The sequence below is a fragment of the Mustela erminea genome, chromosome 3 (assembly GCF_009829155.1).
Source record: "Mustela erminea isolate mMusErm1 chromosome 3, mMusErm1.Pri, whole genome shotgun sequence".
Lineage (NCBI taxonomy): Eukaryota > Metazoa > Chordata > Mammalia > Carnivora > Mustelidae > Mustela > Mustela erminea.
Genome location: NC_045616.1, coordinates 2,675,199 through 2,694,993, shown reverse-complemented (window position 1 = coordinate 2,694,993; position 19,795 = coordinate 2,675,199). Strand labels below are relative to the sequence as shown.

Below are 19,795 nucleotides of genomic sequence, written 5' to 3'. Positions count from 1 at the left end.
AGATTAAAAAGAAAAGAAAACACTCCATGAATGTTAGCTATTATTACTGGTGTTAGTTTATGAACAACAAATAGAATGGGGTATATCCAAGAGTAGCTGAAAGTGATAGATCAACTCAGTCCAAACTCAAGACAAACCTGTGTGATATGGTTGTTAAGAATTGGAACTAAAGCATCTCCTCCAAGTAGAAGAATATACATTCCTTAGACTATCTATATATGTTGCATTTTCACTCATGCCAGAAAAAAAAAATTATACCTGATAAAAATTACAATTCCTTGTTAACTCACCATGAGGAATTCAAGGTTATCACTAATATCTTGAGTTTACTTTATGGTCATTAGTGTTAACCTAGTACCCATATGAATGTGCTTCTAATTGATATTATTTACAAAGTCAACTATATATACTCTGACGGTGTTTATATTTGCATGCACGTGCATGTTCAGTCACACACACACACACACACACACACACACACACACACACTCCAGCATGAATCTGGTAATGTAAATGAACAACTTTTTGTTTGTTTTATTTTTTGTGTGGTTCTTTTTTGTAAATGAACTATCTTTTAAGAAACTAATATTTTCCCACTTACTCTATATCCTTGGAGTTTAGGAAAATAGGTGAAAGGCACATAGGACATTCCATTTTGCTATTGGTTATTTGGAAATGGCACACATCCATCATGATTTCTTAGAAAGGTGAAGACAATGCCTTCTGGAATCTGGAGAAGAGGATTTGGGTCAGAGCCCTGAACCCTAATAACTGTGTGATTTTAGAATACCATTTTCAATGTTTAATTATTGAGATAAGATTGCATAAAGTCTTCTCACATTGTACTTTGAGGATTATGTGACAGAAAATAAGTGAAATCTTTCTTTTTCAACTTTAAATTCCAATATAAATAAAATTTGCTGTTTTGATCTTAAAACAATACCATGTAAATCTCAAGAACACACCCATTATAGTTTCTATATGCAACTAATTTAGGTCAGAGCCCAGAACAGACAGTAAGGATGACAAAGATCTACAGGGACCCAATGAGGGCTTTGAATCTTCTCACTGAGCCCTTTGGGAAAAGGAAACATAGAAAGGCTAGGTGATAATTCTTTCCATTGCAGAAAATTTCACAGAAAGAAGTGCTTCCATAAGCTGGTTGAAATATAAAACCAGGGAGAACTTTTTAAGCATAAAAACCCACTTAAAAATTTCTGGATTTTCCTGTATAGATGGCAACAAGTATAGTCAGTTCTGTCCTCTTTAACAGATTAGCTCAAGGAAATGGGCAAAATCAAAGAAATACATAGGTTGTCAATGTGTTCATAGGTTCAACTAGAAAACTAAGGTAAGAGAAAAAAAAAGGAAAATGGTTTGTTTTATGACATAGTATTTACCTTGATTGTATTTAACATATGCCATAAACAGTTTCATTTCAGTGATGTCAGAAGCCTATTACTTTGACTAAAAGAACAAGAATAACAACAAAACCTTCACAAACAAATCCAAAGCTTCAGATTGTTTACGATGTGTTTGTATTATGTTCAGTTGTCTAATAAAATTATTTCCTTCAAACCAGAGATAAGAAGCAAACCTTGCCTTCCTTTCTTTAGTGATGTATTAACTTTAAAGTGATAAAGGGTTTTCCTAGAAGTGATAAAAGATAGAATAATAAATTATAAAAAAATAAACCCCCAAAGAAGTATTTGTGAATTGTGAGCTTCTTTATGTAGATTGTAATGTTGTGTAAAGGAAAAAAAATGCTTCATCCAATAATGTTGGTCAATAATGCAGAAATAGCAAAGTTCATCTCCTTGGATGCCACTAACACATTTTCTGTACAAATATATTTTTCTCTCCTTCTGGCAATAATCAGGAAAATTAGGTTTTGATTTTCCAATAAAAGGGGAGAGTCTGAATGCAAAAGAATTTGGGAGTTATTCCTTTAAGGAAGTACAGAAAAAAGATGTAACAGAGTTGATGGCTAAGGGTCAGTGGAAGATTAAAATTTTAAATGAAATAAAGGAAGATAGAGATACTTTTTGTAAACTAAACATGTGGCTTTATTTGGTGTATAGACTTGAAGTTAATAAGTGTGTGGATAAAGAAGAATCAAGTGATAAGTGAAGATAGGATAAAAAGATTCTGATTTTGCTATGTGTGTGGACAGTTACCAAGAGTGTTTCCACAATATGCTTTTCACATGTCAACAGTGACCTCTTCAGAGATCTGTGTTTTCAGCTCTTGGCTTTATTTTCTGTGGAGCTAAGCACCTCCTCATAGAGGGCAGTCTGTTAGATCACAGGGCATGCATTTACCATATCCATTGCTGGAAGTGTTTTAATAGGGATAGGAAATCAGAGCAAGAGAACACCAAGTCCTTTCAGAATAAAAAAGTAGTTTATCAACAAGACAATGTTGCAAATGGGATGGATCTCATAATAAATGTCCCCTGTCACAACATCATTCAAAAAAGATTCACCATCATATGCACTCAACAAAGACCCTAAAGCTTATCATATTATTCTCTGAGTAATAAACCTATTTACTACTTTGTTCTGGGCTGAGAGCTTTGGGAAGTGAAGGTCTGAGTCTACACATGTGGCAATATAAGGGTTAAGACCTGGAAAAGAAAAAGTTGTAGAACAGTCCACTTATTCAGCTTTAAATCAAGTAGCAGAATCAAACATAAAGTGCACACACTATGACCAAATCTCCTAGTCTTACTGTACTGGTCATATCATACTGGAGCCTAAAAGAAATTATTCATTTGCCTGACAATTATAAACATGAGTTATAAAAATATATCAAAGCATGGGAAGAAAAGGGAAATAATGACACATATATTTAGAAATCTTTATTCAAGACTTAAGGACTGTTTTTTGACATCATTTAAATGTGTAGATATCTTAAAGTTTTATGCACATATAAAATATATAAATGTATACAATTTAAGTATATCAATATTTAAGGTATTGTCTACATGATAAATATCCACATATAAACTATAACATACTATTAATTTAAAAGGTTAAACTGGTTATAATAGATGGTTTTCTAAACATTCCTTCATAGTCCTTATGCATGAGAGTGAATTTTATATGAATTAGAGCATGTTTAGTTGTTCCCAAAGGGTTCTATAAGCAAAATAATTATTGTGAACAAGTTGAAAATAACTCAAGAAATAATTTACTTAGTAAATTATATGGTAAATTTCTGCATTTAGTCAAGAAAATCAAAATAATAGTGGACCTGGGTATTGTTTCTTCATTGTTAAATACCTGAGTGATCTGGGGCTAACAATTTAGCTTTTCTAAGCTGTAATTTCTTCATCCCTGAAATAAGAAGGAGGTAAAAATTACTGGGGATAAGAATAAAGTAGATTTTTCTAAAGTACCTCATAAATCTAAAATTCAAAGTTTTGACAAAAATACAATGAACTTGGAAAATTTTTGCCATAAGCTAACTTATGGCCCCAATGATCCCTGGCTGCCAGTATTCATGACCTTGTGTGTTCTACCCTTAAGCAAGAGCTGAATCTTGTCACTTATTACTTCTGATATTAGATTACAGAAAGACTGACTTCTATCTTGTTCTGACTCTTCACCTCTCTCCCTCTTTTTTCTTCCTCCCCTCTTTCTTGAAGGAAGATAGCCACTTGCTATGAGATACCCCATGGAAAATTACAGAAGTAAAAACAAAAACAAAAACAACTCCCAATCAGCAGCAAGCAAGAAATTGAAGTCTTCAGTCCAGCAACCCAGGAGGACTGAACTGAACTCTGCTGACAACACCTGACTGGACTTGGAAATATGTCCTGTCCCAGTGGAGAATTGATGAAACTGTAGCATTGCTAGCACTTTTATCACAACCTTGCTGGAAATCTTTGGGCAGAGGACCCAGTCAAGCTTCAAACAGATTGCTGATGGGAAGAGCTGTGAGGTAATGTTTCCTGTTCTATCTTGAGAGAATTCTTACACAGCAGTAGATAACTAATGTGGTTTCCAAAGAAAGATCACTTCTATTTTGAAAGGGACAAGAATAGAAGGGGAATGAAGGACTGCCATCCTGAGCAGAAGGTATGTTCAACAGGTTCAACAGGTACTTTGAATACCACCATATGTTCAAGTAAAGTGGTAAAGGAACACAGAACACACAGAAGAGTATTCCCACTGGGAACCAACTTATAGGCTTTATGCAAAGTAACTTAAATGTTACAGGATAATTTACCAAATCTATTTCCTCTTTTCCCCTTTTAACTGAGATAAACATACTTCCCAGCATCTCCTGCAGTAATCTACTGCTATGTGACTGGACCCGAATTTATTAGTGTAAGGTCAATGAAACACTTACAGGTTTGGCCCACTAACATTTCCAGATCCTTCCTGTTTTCTGATTGATGCAGATGAAGAGAATGAACTTAGAAGGACGGATTATGTACTATACAGTGACTAACTGAACCTAAAAAAATAAAGAAAAGAAAAAAAATAAGAGAACTTTGTCATTTTAGCAGAGAAAACCAAATACTAATACTAATACTACTACTAATAAAGTCAGTGTTGAAGATTATGAGAAACAAAATGTCAAGAGCTCAGGGATTTGTTATGTCACTCAAAAGAGAGCCATCTGTCTATCTGCAGTCTAATTTTTACTTCAAACAAGAAATACAGTTCTTTGACTATAGCCATTTAGCCACTGAGATTTTGAAGATTATCTATTAATGAAACTAACATTATCCTAATAAATCATAGAACAACACAAGGCTTTATTTATTTATTTATTTATTTATTTATCTATTTATTTAAGAAGTGAACAGTATTAATAGAATGTTGTATTAAATAACACATTCCCATTGAAATGTGATCATACTCTTAAATTTAATATTCTAAATATTTGGTCTATTTCTTCTAAATATCAATCAATTTTTTATTACAGTGTGAACATTTTATGACTCTGTTGGTGGGAATGCAAGTTGGTGCAGCCACTTTGGAAAACCGTGTGGGGATTCCTTAAGAAATTAAAAATAGAGCTACCCTATGACCCTGCAATTGCACTACTGGGTATTTTCTCCAAAGATACAGATGTAGTGAAAAGAAGGGCCATCTGTACCCCAATGTTCGCCAAACAATGGTAAGAGTCAAGATGCCCTTCAACAGACAAATGGATAAAGGAGATACGGTCCATATATGCAATGGAGTATGGTGTCTCCATCAGAAAGGATGAATACCCAACTTTTGTATCAACATGGGTGGGACTGGAGGAGATTATGCTGAGTGAAATAAGCAAGCAGAAAGAGTCAATTATCATATGGTTTCACTTACTTGTGGAAATAAGGAGTAACATGGAGAATGTTGGGAGAAGGAGTGGAGAAGAGTTTTGGGGGAAATAGGACCGGGGGGGGGGGATAAACCCTGAGAGACTGTAAACTCTGAGAGACAAACTGAGGGTTTTGGAGGGGAGAGGAGTGGGTCGTTGGGTGAGCCTGGTGGTGGGTATTAAGGAGGGCATGTATTTCATGGACCACTGATGATGCATAAATAATAAATCTTGGAACATTGAAAAAATAGAGTTAAACAAAAAGTAAACCTTTCAATAAAAGGACTTAGAAAAGTCATAAAATGTCCACACAAGGCTTTATTGAATGATAATTCTAATATTAATATACTTAATACAGATATGAAGGTGAACTATAATCGGAAAAAATGCTGGGATGTGACTTTTAACCATTTTTCTTAAACGTTTAGTAATAATATGAACCTAGACAAGCCACATTACTCTTCTGAGCTAGCCAATCTCTGAGACACTCTTCCTTTCTAAATGCCTAGAGAGTTAATGCCTCAGTTTGAGAGTTAGTTTTTGATATTGTTTCTTAAAGTCTACATGAGGTTTGACTTTCTTCCTGCATCTCCTCTAGATTTTAAAATTGAGGAATATTTTCCATCTCCATCATACAGTGTATTCTCTATATTTTCCACTAATTTTTTGTGAAATATGAATTCCTTTTTCTTTTTCTTTTACCATAAACGTTTGTTTTAATTATGTTCAGTTAGTTAGCTTTAGTTTTTTATGTAGTATGATTCATCGCTTGTGTATAACACCCAGTGCTCATCAAACAGCTGTCCTCCTTAATAGCCATCACCTGGCTACCCCATACCACACCCCCTCCCCTCTGAAACCCTCAATTTGTTTCCCCGAGTCTAGAGCCTTTCATGATTTGTATCCCTTTCTGATTTCTTCCCTTCAGTTTTCCCTTCATTCCCCTATAGTCCTCCATGCTATTGCTTATGTTCCACCTATGAGTGAAACTGTATAATTGTCATTCTCTGCTTGTCTTACTTTAGTTAGCATAATACCCTCCAGTTCCATCCATGTTGATGCAAATGGTATGTATTCCTCCTTTCTGATGGCTGAGTGATATTCCATTGTGTATATATATACCACATCTTTATCTGTCTACCTTTTGAAGACCACTTTGGCTCCTTCCACAGTTTGACTATTGAGGACATTGCTGTTACAAACATTAGGATGCATATGGCCCTTCTTTTTATGACATCTGTATCTTTGGGGTTTATACCTAGTAGTGCAATTTTTGAGTGGCAAGATAGTTCTATGTTTAACATCTTCGGGAACCTTCATATTGTTTTCCAGAGTTGTTCCAGCTTGAATTCCCACCAACAGTGTAGGAGGGTTACCCTTTCTCCACATCCTCTACATGTAGGAAGCACATTTGTTGTTTCCTACCTTGTTAATTTTTGCCATTCTAACTGGTGTAAGGTGGAATCTCACTGTGGTTTTGCTTTGAATTTTCCTGATAACTAATGACAATAAACATTTTTTTGCATGTATCTGTTAGACATTTGTATGTCTTCTTTGGAGACGTATCTGTTCCTGTCTTCTGACCAATTCTTGACTGCATTATTTGTGTTTTGGGTGTTGAATTTGAGAAGTTCTTCATAGATCTTGCATACCAGCCCTTTATCTGAGATGTCATTTGCAACTATCTTTTCTGATTTCGTGGTTGATTCTTACTTTTGTTGACTATTTCCTTTTTGTGAAGAATCTTTTATCTTGATTAGGTCCCAAAAGTTCATTTTTTTATTTTTTTTCCCTTGCCTGTAGAGATGTGTCTTGCAAGCAGTTGCTGTGGCCAATGTCTAAGATGTTTCTGTCCATGTTCTTCTCTAGGATTTTGATGGATTCCTGTCTTGCCTTGAGGTTTTCCATCCATTTTGAGTTTATCTTTGTGTATGGTATAAGAGAATGATTGAGTTTCATTCTTCTGCATGTGGTTGTCCAGTTTTCCCAGAACCACTTATTGAAAAGACTGTCCTTTTTCCCCCCATTGCATATTCTTTCCTTATTTTCCACAGATGAGCATATTCTTCCATTATAAAACCTTTCTTACTTTTTCATATGTACCTGTCCATGGTCATGTTTTTCTATATGGGTAAAGGTCGTTAGCATCAGAAATTATATTTTATTCATCTTTGTCTTGGTAAGACTTAGCACCATGTATAGGACATAGTGGAATGGGAAAATGTATGGTTGAGTGAGTATGGAACATATAACATATACTTAAGCAAGGTTCACATATGGCAGTGAGAGAGCCTATGGGGGGAGAGGGGAAGAGAGTCTCCTAGCAATGGCATAAAAAGGAGGGGAGAAGTTGTATTATCTCTGAGATAACATTAATAGATGCAACCTAAACATTAACTGTCCCAATTCGTTCTGTGAGTAAAGAAGATAGGTAGGGACATGAGATACCATACTCAGCCATGAAATTGGCTAAAATGTTGTCATTTGCAGAAATACCACAGTTATGCTGAAAATTAAAAAAAAAATCACAACCTGCTGCTGCTGATAATGGTAAGAAATGAAAGAAATGAAAGAGCTTAGAGAACAGAATCTAACATATTTTTGTGATTTCTTTAAATCTGGCTTGTTCCCAGGGTTGATTACTTCTAACAATACAGAAACATGGATAAAAGAAATGAGTCTTCAAATATGGACTTTATCCTCTTGGGTCTCTTCCCTGGTATAAAACATATCAACGTCCTTGTCTCTGCAATTCTTCTGATCTACACTGTGGCTGTAACCACAAATTCCATCCTTATATTCCTGATTTGGGTGGATTCTCACCTCCACACACCCATGTACTTTCTCCTCAGCCAACTGGCCCTTATGGATCTGACATTAATCTCTAGCACTGTACCAAAGATGGCAACTGACTTCTTCTCAGGGAAGAGAAGTATATCACAGGTGGCCTGTGGAACTCAGATCTTTTTCTTCCTGACTCTAGGAATTGCTGAGTGTATCCTCATCACCCTCATGGCTTTTGACCGTTATGTGGCCATTTGCAACCCTTTGAGATACACCCTGATCATGAGTCAGAAAGTGTGTCTGCAGATGGCTTTCATTTCCTGGGCTGGAGGTGCACTTATATCACTCATGCACACAGCGTATGCTATGCATTTCCCCATCTGTGGTTCTAGAGAGATTTCCCATTTCCTCTGTGAGGTCATGGCCATCCTAAAATTGGCCTGTGAGGACATCTCTGCTTATGAGAAGGCTGTAGTGATGACGAGTATTGTGGTGCTCCTCATTCCTTTGTCCTTTATCCTGTCCTCTTATGCTCTCATCTTCCTTGCTGTCCTCCGCATGAACTCTGTGGAGGGCAGGAATAAAGCTCTGGCCACCTGTTCCTCCCACTTGACTGTGGTGAGCCTATACTTTGGTCCAGCCATGCTGGTCTACATGAGGCCTACTTCTTATCACAGTCCGAAGCTGGACCAGGTTCTCTTTATGCTTGGTGCCATCCTCACCCCCATGATGAACCCCCTCATATATAGTCTGAGGAACAAGGAGGTGGTGGGAGCTCTGAAAAACGTGTTGGGACGCTGCCTAACCTCAAATTACACCACAAATGTAAGATGAATGCCAATTACTACCTACCTCTCTTTCAGTCAAAATAAGACCTACTTAGATATTCAGGTCTCAGTTTTGGTATTTACAGGCTTAAAATTGCAATGGGACTGCTGTCTTTATGGATTCTGTCCATATACACAAAAACCTGGTGAAACATGCTTATCTTCTTCATGTTTCCTTGAAAGTGTTAGACTTCGCTCTCATATTGTGAACCTTCAAGAGTTAGGCACCCAGGTTTGGTGATGATTGATCATGATAGTAGTGATGATAGTGGTAGTAAATATGTTGATGATGTAGTTGAAGTGCTCATACTTAAGGTGGTGGAAGTAGTGATCATAATGATAATGAAGTTTCACTAAGAAGAAGAAGAAGAAGAAGAAGAAGAAGAAGAAGAAGAAGAAGAAGAAGAAGAAGGAGGAGGAGGAGAAGGAGAAGAAGAAGAAGGAGGAGGAGGAGGAGGAGGAGGAGGAGGAGGAGGAGGAGGAGGAGGAGGAGAAGAAGGAGAAAAAGAAGAAGAACTGAATTAATTATATATATTTTTTTAACTACAAAGGGAAAATCTATCCATTTCAGTCCTTGAAATAGGCCAATCACCACAGAAAGTCCATGGATGTTTCATATTCTAAAGATCTGTAAGTGAAGATAAGAATTAAACTGAGTTCTTGGTTTTTAATCTTTTAAAAGAAGAGGCTAGATTATAGGCCTAAACAAAAAGCCAATTAAATTATTCTATTTTACATACTTTATTCTACTTAAAATTTCAAATACTTTATGAAATTGTCCCAATCATCAAAAAGAATCTATATGAAGACAATAATTTTTGTTGTTATTTAGTTTCAACTCTTAATAATTCATAATTATATTAGGTGATGGAAATAATTATTTTCAGCCTTATATTACTGCAACTAATTTGATATTTTAAACATTCTATTTTTTTTTTTAAAGCTTTATTGAGGAATTATTTACATACAATAAACAATGTAGCCACAATTTCCATTTCCTGTACTCTTTTTTCCTTTGTATAAATTCATTATTTTCATTAATATCATTTTTTTCTGCCTGAATTTTTCCTTTAACATTTCTTGTAGTGTGGATCTGCTGGTGATAATTTCTTTCACGTTTTATGTATCTGAAAAGTCTTCCTCTTAGCTTCATTTTTTTTTTTTGTTTTTTCTGTTGAAGCCATTTATTTTATTTTATTTTATTTTATTTTTCAAAGCAAATACACAGGTGGAAAGTCAACCCATGTAAAGATGTTTAATATCATTAATCATTAGGAAAATTCACATTAAAACCACAACGAGATAACACCATATGCACTCTAGAATGGTTGACATTAACAAGACTGACCCTATGAAGTGTTGGTGATAATATGAAACCATTGGAACTTTCATACAAGGAAAGAACATAAAATGGCACAATCCCCTTGTAAAACAGTTTGACATTTTTTTTTTTTATTTCCAGCATAACAGTATTCATTATTTTTGCACCACACCCCGTGCTCCATGCAATCCGTGCCCTCTATAATACCCACCACCTGATACCCCAACCTCCCACCCCCCGTCCCTTCAAAACCCTCAGATTGTTTTTCTAGAGACTTTTTGCCATTTAATGTTAAAGGAATAAATATTCACATTTTAGCAGAAGGGAAAACAGAGTGAATGTAGCTGATTCTGTAAATTTGGAAGTAGTCTTGTCTTAACATCTGACAATATAAACAAAAATGCACTGCTATCATATGGTTTCACTTATTTGTGGAGCATAACAAATAGCATGGAGGACATGGGGACTTAGAGTGGAGAAGGGAGTTGGGGGAAATTGGAAGGGGAGGTGAACCATGAGAGACTATGGACTCTGAAAAACAATCTGAGGGTTTTGAAGGGACGGGGGGTGGGAGGTTGGGGTACCATGTGGTGGGTATTATAGAGGGCACGGATTGCATGGAGCACGGGGTGTGGTGCAAAAATAATGAATACTGTTATGCTGGAAATAAAAATAAATTAAATAAAAAAAAAAAAAAATACAAAAAAAAAAAAAAAAAAAAAAAAAAAAAAAAAAATGCACTGCTATTGAACCTAAAGGATTTAATAATTTACCAATATAGTCATAATATTTTAATTATCTTGGTTTGGTGACTGAAGTAGCACAATATAAAATTATTTAGACACTGTTATTTAACATCCAGAAATTGAAGTGAAGATAAGAAACATACCTGGGAAAAAACTGAAAATTAGATGTATCCATAAGTCATTCCTAAATCTCTAGAGGGGAAATAAAGATTATTTATTTTTAAATCTGAGAAATGTTGAGAATTTTATGAAATAAATGTTTTGATATACAAAATGGATAAGTAACAAAGTTTTAGGATATTGAAATAAATGATTACTATAAATTACTTGTGCAAGAAAGAAATATACATACCAATTGAATCATAGAACAGGGTGGGTTGAGAGAGAAGTATAAACCAGAAATGCTTATTTCTAAGTTTTTTTTTTTAAGGAATCTCTACCAATGTGTGGTGAGAGCTTATAAACCTGAGATCAGGAGTCAAAGGCTCTACCTACTGAGCCAGACAGTCACCCCTAAATTAGAAATGTTTTTGTAGAGATTAAGCCAGTATATGCAATAGTCCATAAGCATTTACTCAAGTATTAGCTGTCAGGTTTGAACAATTCTATTATTTTTAATATTTCTAACAATAAAGCAGAATTCCTTGCACTTCAGTTTTCTTTCCAATATAAGCATTCTGTTACACTGAATACAACAATAGAGGTAGTGGTTTGTAAATGTCCTACCCAGAAGTTTAAAAATGTACTCAAAAGCCATTTTGCTTTCAATTTGTTCCAATGAAGTGAGACCACATTTTGGGAAAAGCCTTATGTTTTATTGGGAAAAAAGCCTATTACATCTCATTAACTACCTAAAGTATTTTGTCCCATCCCAACAACCATTGTGTCAGAGGTCACTTCCACAACTGGGATAAAGCAGTAGGAGTCCACTTGGATGGGACTTGAGCTAAAAAAGGAAATAAGATACATAGTTCTTATTTGCTTTAAGGGTCTGGTGGCTTCACACAAAGTTGCATAAGTACCCTCTTCTTCCATGCAGGGATAAAATGGGGCTTTAATTCATCTCCTTTTTTTAAGATACTAAGTGAAAAAGGCTGCAATGAGAAAAATCTTCAGGCAACGTTCTCATTCATTTGCTGTTTGTTGCAGTTGTCACACTACTTGTCAACAGAGTTCTGATAAGTGCAATAAGTAATCAACTGAACTCAGCAGTTAGGAAAAAGACAAGGCAACTCTGCAACAATAAAGAGTCCATTGTCTTGTCAAAATCTCTCCTCATGGAGAACAAAACCATGTGGGAGAAACCACTTCTTTCCTATATACTTGGAAACATTTCCCTAGAAATGCCCCAAAAGAAAATATAGTTATCTAGCACAACAACATTCCCTAAAGTTCTGAAAATAAGTGAAGTGAGACACTTGAAAATACAAAATGTAAGACGAACTAAAGACTTGTGACAGAGTGGGGGTAAGGCACTCCTTACAGTTTGAGGAGTTCTTTAGAGATCCTGGATATCAACCTTTTGTCTGTACTGTCATTTGCAAATATCTTCTCCCATTCTGTGGGTTACCTTTTTGTTTTGTTGACTGTTTCTTTTTCTGAGCAGAAGCCTTTGACCTTGATGAAGTCCAAAAAGTTCATTTTCGCTTTTGTTTCCTTTGCTTTGGAGACATATCTTGAAAGAAGTTGCTGTGGCTGATTACAAAGAGGTTGCTGCCTATGTTCTCTTCTAGGATTCTGATCTATTCCTGTCTCATGTTGAGGTCTTTTATCCATTTTGAGTTTATCTTTGTGTACGGTGTAAGAGAATGGTAGAGTTTCATTCTTCTGCATATACCTGTCCAGTTTTCCCAGCACCATTTATTGAAGAGACTTTTTTCCACTGTATATATTTTTTTCTGCTTTGTTGAATATTATTTGACCATAGGGTTGTTGGTCCATTCCTGGGCTCTCTACTCTGTTTCACTGGTCTATGTGTCTGTTTTCATTCCAGTACCATGCTGTCTTGGCGATCACAGATTTGTAGTATAGCTTGAAATCAGGTAATGTGATGTCCCCAGTTTTATTTATGTTTTTCAACATTTCCTTAGCTATTCCGGGTCTCTTCTGATTTCATACAAATGTTAGGATTATTTGATCCACCTCCTTGAAAATTACTGGTGGAATTTTGATCAGAATGTCATTAAAAGTATATATTGCTCTTGGCAGTATAGACACTTTAACAATGTTTATTCTTCCGATCCAAGATCATGGAATGGTCTTCCATCTTTTTGTGTCTTCCTCAATTTCTTTCATGAGTGTTCTGTAGATTCTCGAGTACAGATTCTTTACCACTTTGGCTAGGTTTATTCAAAGGTATCTTATGGTTCTTGGTGCTATATTAAATAGAATCGATTTCTCTAATTTCCTTTTTTGTATTTTCATTGGTAGTATATATGAAAGCCACTGATTTCTGTGCATTGACTTTGTATCCTGCCAAGTTACTGAATTGCTATATGAGTTCTAGTAGTTTGGGGGTGGAGCCTTTTGGGTTTCCTTCATGTCATCTGTGAAGAGAGAGTTTGACATCTTTATTGCCATTTGAATACCTTTTATTTATCATTGTTGTCTGATTGCTCTTGCTAGGACTTCTAATACCACGTTAAACAAGAGTGGTGAGAGTGGGCATCCTTGTCGTGTTCCTGATCTCAACGGGAAGGACGCAAGCTTTTTCCCATTGAGGATGATATTTGCTGTGTGTCTTTCATAGAGAGATTTTATAAAGTTCAGGAATGTTCCCTCTATCCCTATACTTTGAAGCATTTTAATCAGGAAAGGATGCTGAGTTTTGTCAAATGCTTTTTCTGCATCCATTGAGAGGACCATGTGGTTCTTCTCTATTCTTTTAGTGATTTGTTCTATCACATTGATTAATTTGCGAATGTTGAACCATCCTTGTAACCCAGGGATGAATCGCACCTGCTCATGGTAGATAATCCTTTTAATGTGCTGTTGGATCCTGTTTGCTAGGATCTTGTTGAGAATCTTAGCATCTATGTTCATCAGTGATATTGATCTGAAATTCTCCTTTTTTGTAGGGTCTTTGCCTGGTTTGGGAATCAAGGTAATGGGGGCTTCATAAAAAGAGTCTGGAAGTTTTCCTTCTGCTTCCATTTATTGAAACAGCCTCAGGAGAATAGGTGTTATTTCTTCTTTGTACGCTTGGTAGAATTTCCCAGGGAATCCATCAGGTCCTGGGGTCTTGTTTTTTTGAGAGATTTTTGATCACTGCTTCAATCTCGTTACTAGATATTGGTCTATTCAGATTGTCAATTTCTTCCTGGTTCAATTTTTGGAGTTTATAATTTTCCGGGAGTGCATCCGTTTCCTCTAGGTCTTAGCTTATTGTCATGTAACTGTTGATAATAGCTTCTGATGATTGTTCCTACTTCCTTGGTGTGAGTTGTGATCTCGCCCTTTTCATGCATAATTTTATGAATTTGAGCTTTCTCTCTATTCTCTTGGATTTGTGTGGCCTCCTAGTCATTTTGGTGAGAGATGACTGAACAGATGTAGCCAGATGTTTTGACTGTGGTGCTGTCAAGGTGCACCCTGGAGCGCTCCTGAGCAATAAGTATTCCCCACCCAAATGAGAGAAAAAAGAAAAGAGAGAGAGAGAGATGGAAAAAAAGAAAGATAAAATAGAAGGCTCAGCCCAAATGGGCCTGTATACAAACAAAATCAGACAAACAAAGACTGATAAAAGTATATGACATAACACAAACATACGTATATGTATATATATATGTATATATATATGCAAAAAAAGGAAGAACCTCATCAAAAAGAACCCCAAGTATAAGATTTATATACTATCAAGACAAACACAAATACACAGAAACATTGGTGGAAGAAAAAGTTGGGAAGTGGTTATAAATTCTCAGTGTGGGTGAGGAAGGTTATTTTGATTCTTTCTAGATATATCTTGATATCTTTGTTAAAAGAATCAACTTTACTAAGATAAAGGAGGATTAAAAATTGGTGTACCTATAGGGGTAGCATTGATTGGAGAAAGGGAACTACCTTGAAGTTTAACTCTATTTGAACATTAGAAAATAAAACTAAAAAAGGAATAAAGTAGACTTAACTAAACAAAAATAAAAAAAAATAGAAAAGCAAAAGAAAAACACAGGTTTATGTATCAAAAAGTTCAGGTTAGAAGGTTACTATGGAATTTGATGTACTGGATATCTCACTGTGATGGTAAATAGGTTAAATCATTATCTATATAAGTAAATGAACCAGAATAGTGGGAATGAGTTAATAATAAAGGCTGTATCTCTGAAGTAGTTTTGGTTGTTCTCTTGTCATTTTTTTTTCCTGTTTGGTTTTGTAGTGGAGGGGCCTGCCATATGGATTTTCAGTCAATAATGTTCCATGAGGGGCGCCTGTGTGGCTCAGTGGGTTAAATCCTCTGCCTTCGGCTCAGGTCAGAATCCCAGTGTCCTGGGATCGAGCCCCACATTGGGCTGTCTGCTCCGCAGAAAGCCTGCTTCCTCCTCTCTCTCTGCCTGCCTCTCTACCTATTGTGATCTCTGTCTGTCAAATAAATAAATAAATAAAATCTTTAAAAAAATAATAATGTTCCATGACTTAAGTCATTCTGCCCCCCTCAAGGGAGTGGGCTCTGAGAAAACCGGTTTTTCAGGCTTTTGTTCTCTGGAGTATTTTATGTTTGTTTGTTCTGTTTTTTGTTTGATTGTTTGTTTTGCCTTGACAGCTTTTGTTGGTTTTTGGAGATTTAGAGGAAAGCAAATTGCACCCCGACCTCCCTATCAGAGAGAAGACTCAGTCTGCTCCCCTGTGGGTGCTGCAGAGCTGCTGGCATGGCAGGTTCAGAGTCGCGGTCCCTGGGGAATCAGGATCTCCTGATTGTACCCAAAACCATGGCAGGGGTGGCTGTCTGGGTAGTTCCAGACCACCAGAGAAGTCCAAGCAGTGATCACACCTGAGATTTTCCTGCTGGTCCCGGCTGGGAGTGCCTGATCTTTCCAGGTCCGAGAGCTCCAGGCAGGCACTGCGTGCTCTCTCTCAGGGGAGGGTGTGAAGTGTGCATGTCTCAGGCTCTGATAGCATGACAAGGGTCTATGTGCGCCGAGCTGGGCCTTTGCACACCTCTCTCAGGGGAGGGTCTGGGGCATGTGAATTTTGGGATGTGAGAGCATGGCATGGCATTCTCCCATCTTGCGAGGCTCTCCCAGCCCCTCACAGGAGCCAGACCCCAAACATTCTTGGGTGCGTTGGTGGCTCAAGGACCAAGACCTGGTTTCTCCACCACACTGTCTCTGGCTCAGTGCCAGGGGAGGCTGTCCTGGGTCTGGGGACTTAAGCCCCTGTCCCTAACCGCCCTGATTCCCACAATTTCCCCTCATGATCCTTTGCTACTTTTGAGTGTTTTCAACTAGACTCCAAGTTAATGATGGTCCCCAGGGCACACTCGTATTGGGGTAATACTTTCCAATTGGTCACCTCTGGTGGTTGCCTCCCCCTTTTGTTTATATTCTGATATCAGTCTTACGTCCCCACTCCACTTTACCTGCCCACTGGTGTCTTCTGCCCTTGTAGGGATCCAGACGTGTATAATTATGATCTCAGGCTGATTTCATGTGTGATCAGATTTCTTTGGTAGGTAATCAGCTCACTTTAGGGTACAGGTTGAAATGGCGCCTCCTCCTACTTCCCCGCCATCTTGTCTCCCCCCTCAATATACCTTTCTTAATGACCTTTCTGAATTTATTGCTATTTTTAGCCTTCTTTGTTATCTCTTTTATTTTCCTCCAAATTTTTTTGTCATTTTCCCTTTCCCACTCCCGAATCTCACCTTTCTGTTTTATTTTTTTTTTAAAGATTTTATTTATTTGACAGAGAGAGATCACAAGTAGGCAGAGAGGCAGGCAGAGAGAGAGAGAGAGGAGGAAACAGGCTCCCTGCTAAGCAGAGAGCCCGATGTGGGACTTGATCCCAGGACCCTGAGATCATGACCTGAGCCGAAGGCAGCGGCTTAACCCACTGAGCCACCCAGGCGCCCCTCACCTTTCTGTTTTAAAGTGTTGCAAACAGAATATTTCTTTTTTGTTGTTGTTTTTTTTATTATTATTTATAAAGATTTTTTTTTTTTTGAGACAGAAAAAAAAAGAGGGAGAACACAGAGGAAGAATCAAACTCCCCACTAAGCAGAAACCACAATTCAGATTTCAATTCCAGGAGCCTAGATCATGACCTTAGCTGAATGCAGACGCTTAATTGAATAAGCCACCCAGGGGCCCTACAAACAGAATACTTTTAAATCTTTGTTCATTTTTGTGTGTGGTGTAAGGAAATGGTCCAATTTCATTTTTCTGCATGTGGCTGTCCAATTTTCCCAACACCATTTATTGAAGAGGCTGTCTTTTTTCCATTGGACATTCTTTCCTGCTTTGTCGAAGATTAGTTGACCATAGAGTTGAGGGTCTATTTCTGGGCTCTCTATTCTGTTCCATTGATCTATGTGTCTGTTTTTGTGCCAGTACCATACTGTCTTGATGATGACAGCTTTGTAATAGAGCTTGAAGTCCGGAATTGTGATGCCACCAACCTTGGCTTTCTTTTTCAATATCCCTTTGGGTATTCGAGGTCTTTTCTGGTTCCATATAAATTTTAGAATTATTTGTTCCATTTCTTTGAAAAAGATGGATGGTACTTTGATAGGAATTGCATTAAATGTATAGATTGCTTTAGGTAGCATAGACATTTTCACAATATTTATTCTTCCAATCCAGGAGCATGGAACATTTTTTAATTTCTTTGTGTCTTCTTCAATTTCTTTCATGAGTACTTTATAGTTTTCTGAGTATAGATTCTGTGCCTCTTTGGTTAGGTTTATTCCTAGTTATCTTATGGTTTTGGGTGCAATTGTAAATGGGATTGACTCCTTAATTTCTCTTTCTTCTGTCTTGCTGTTGGTGTAGAGAAATGCAACTAATTTCTGTGCATTGATTTTATATCCTGACACTTTACTGAATTCCTGTATAAGTTCTAGCAGTTTTGGAGTGGAGTCTTTTGGGTTTCCCACATATAGTATAATATCATCTGCGAAGAGTGATAATTTGACTTCTTCTCAAAATGGATGAAGGACCTCAATGTGTGAAAGGAATCCATCAAAATCCTTGAGGAGAACACAGGCAGCAACCTCTTCGATCTCAGCCACAGCAACATCTTCCTGGGAACAACGCCAAAGGCAAGGGAAGCAAGGGCAAAAATGAACTATTGGGATTTCATCAAGATCAAAAGCTTTTGCACAGCAAAGGAAACAGTTAACAAAATCAAAAGACAACTGACAGAATGGGAGAAGATATTTGCAAACGACATATCAGATAAAGGACTAGTGTCCAGAATCTATAAAGAACTTAGCAAACTCAACACCCAAAGAACAAATAATCCAATCCAGAAATGGGCAGAGGACATGAACAGACATTTCTGCAGAGAAGACATCCAGATGGCCAACAGACACATGAAAAAGTGCTCCATATCACTCGGCATGAGGGAAATACAAATCAAAACCACAATGAGATATCACCTCACACCAGTCAGAATGGCTAAAATCAACAGGTCAGGAAATGACAGATGCTGGCGAGGATGCGGAGAAAGGGGAACCCTCCTACACTGTTGGTGGGAATGCAAGCTGGTGCAGCCACTCTGGAAAACAGCATGGAGGTTCCTAAAAATGTTGAAAATAGAACTTCCCTATGACCCAGCAATTGCTCTATTGGGTATTTACCCTAAAGATACAAACGTAGTGATCCAAAGGGGCACATGCACCCGAATGTTTATAGTAGCAATGTCCACAATAGCCAAACTATGGAAAGAACCTAGATGTCCATCAACAGATGAATGGATAAAGAAGATACACAATGGAATACTATGCAGCCATCAAAAGAAATGAAATCTTGCCATTTGCGACAACATGGATGGAACTAGAGCGTATCATGCTTAGTGAAATAAGTCAATCAGAGAAAGACAACTATCATATGATCTCCCTGATATGAGGAAATGGTGATGCAACATGGGGGCTTAAGTGGGTAGGAGAAGAATAAATGAAACAAGATGGGATTGGGAGGGAGACAAACCATAAGTGACTCTTAATCTCACAAAACAAACTGAGGGTTGCTGGGGGGAGGGGGTTTGGGAGAAGGGGGTGGGATTATGGACATTGGGGATGGTATGTGCTTTGGTGAGTGCTGTGAAGTGTGTAAACCTGGTGATTCACAGACCTGTACCCCTGGGGATAAAAATATATGTTTATAAAAAAATAAAAAATTAAAAAATAATTAAAAATTAAAAAAATAAATCTTTGTTCATTGAATAAAATTTTATATTCTCATATATTTTATGAAACAATATGATTGAGTATTTTTAATTTTTCCCTCAAAGGAAAATAACCAAATGTTTACATTTAGGAGCTATTTTTTTAAATTTTATTATCAGTCATTTAGTGATCAGAAAATAATTTTTTCATGCCTAATATTAATCCATTCCCATATTAATAGTTAAGAAAATAGACAAATAATCCAAGCAATTTATTTTCCCCCAGAATCTCAGTTCTGAAATGATATACCTTACCTCCAGAAAGCTTTTATGTGCTACCGTATCTTCATACTTACTAAGCAATATAATGCTAAAATCTAACTTTTTAATGTTGCATATGTATGACACTACAAGATGAATGATTCAATAACGTGGATATTTGGCATTATGCGAACAATATATCCAGTCAATTGTAT

At 36.8% G+C, this 19,795-nt stretch overlaps 1 protein-coding gene across 1 annotated transcript; it reads left to right on the top strand.

Annotated features, from left to right (window-relative positions):
• The first annotated feature begins 7,980 nt into the window (after positions 1 to 7,980).
• On the top strand, positions 7,981 to 8,937 carry LOC116585741 (olfactory receptor 56-like). The gene has a single exon (XM_032335002.1). It carries the CDS (start codon positions 7,981 to 7,983, stop codon positions 8,935 to 8,937), a length of 957 nt encoding a protein of 318 aa, XP_032190893.1.
• Positions 8,938 to 19,795: the final 10,858 nt, after the last annotated feature.

What these genes read in the sequence shown, in the direction of transcription:
- LOC116585741 (XM_032335002.1), top strand. Translation starts at nt 7,981, where the DNA reads ATGGATAAAAGAAATGAGTCTTCAAATATGGACTTTATCCTCTTGGGT.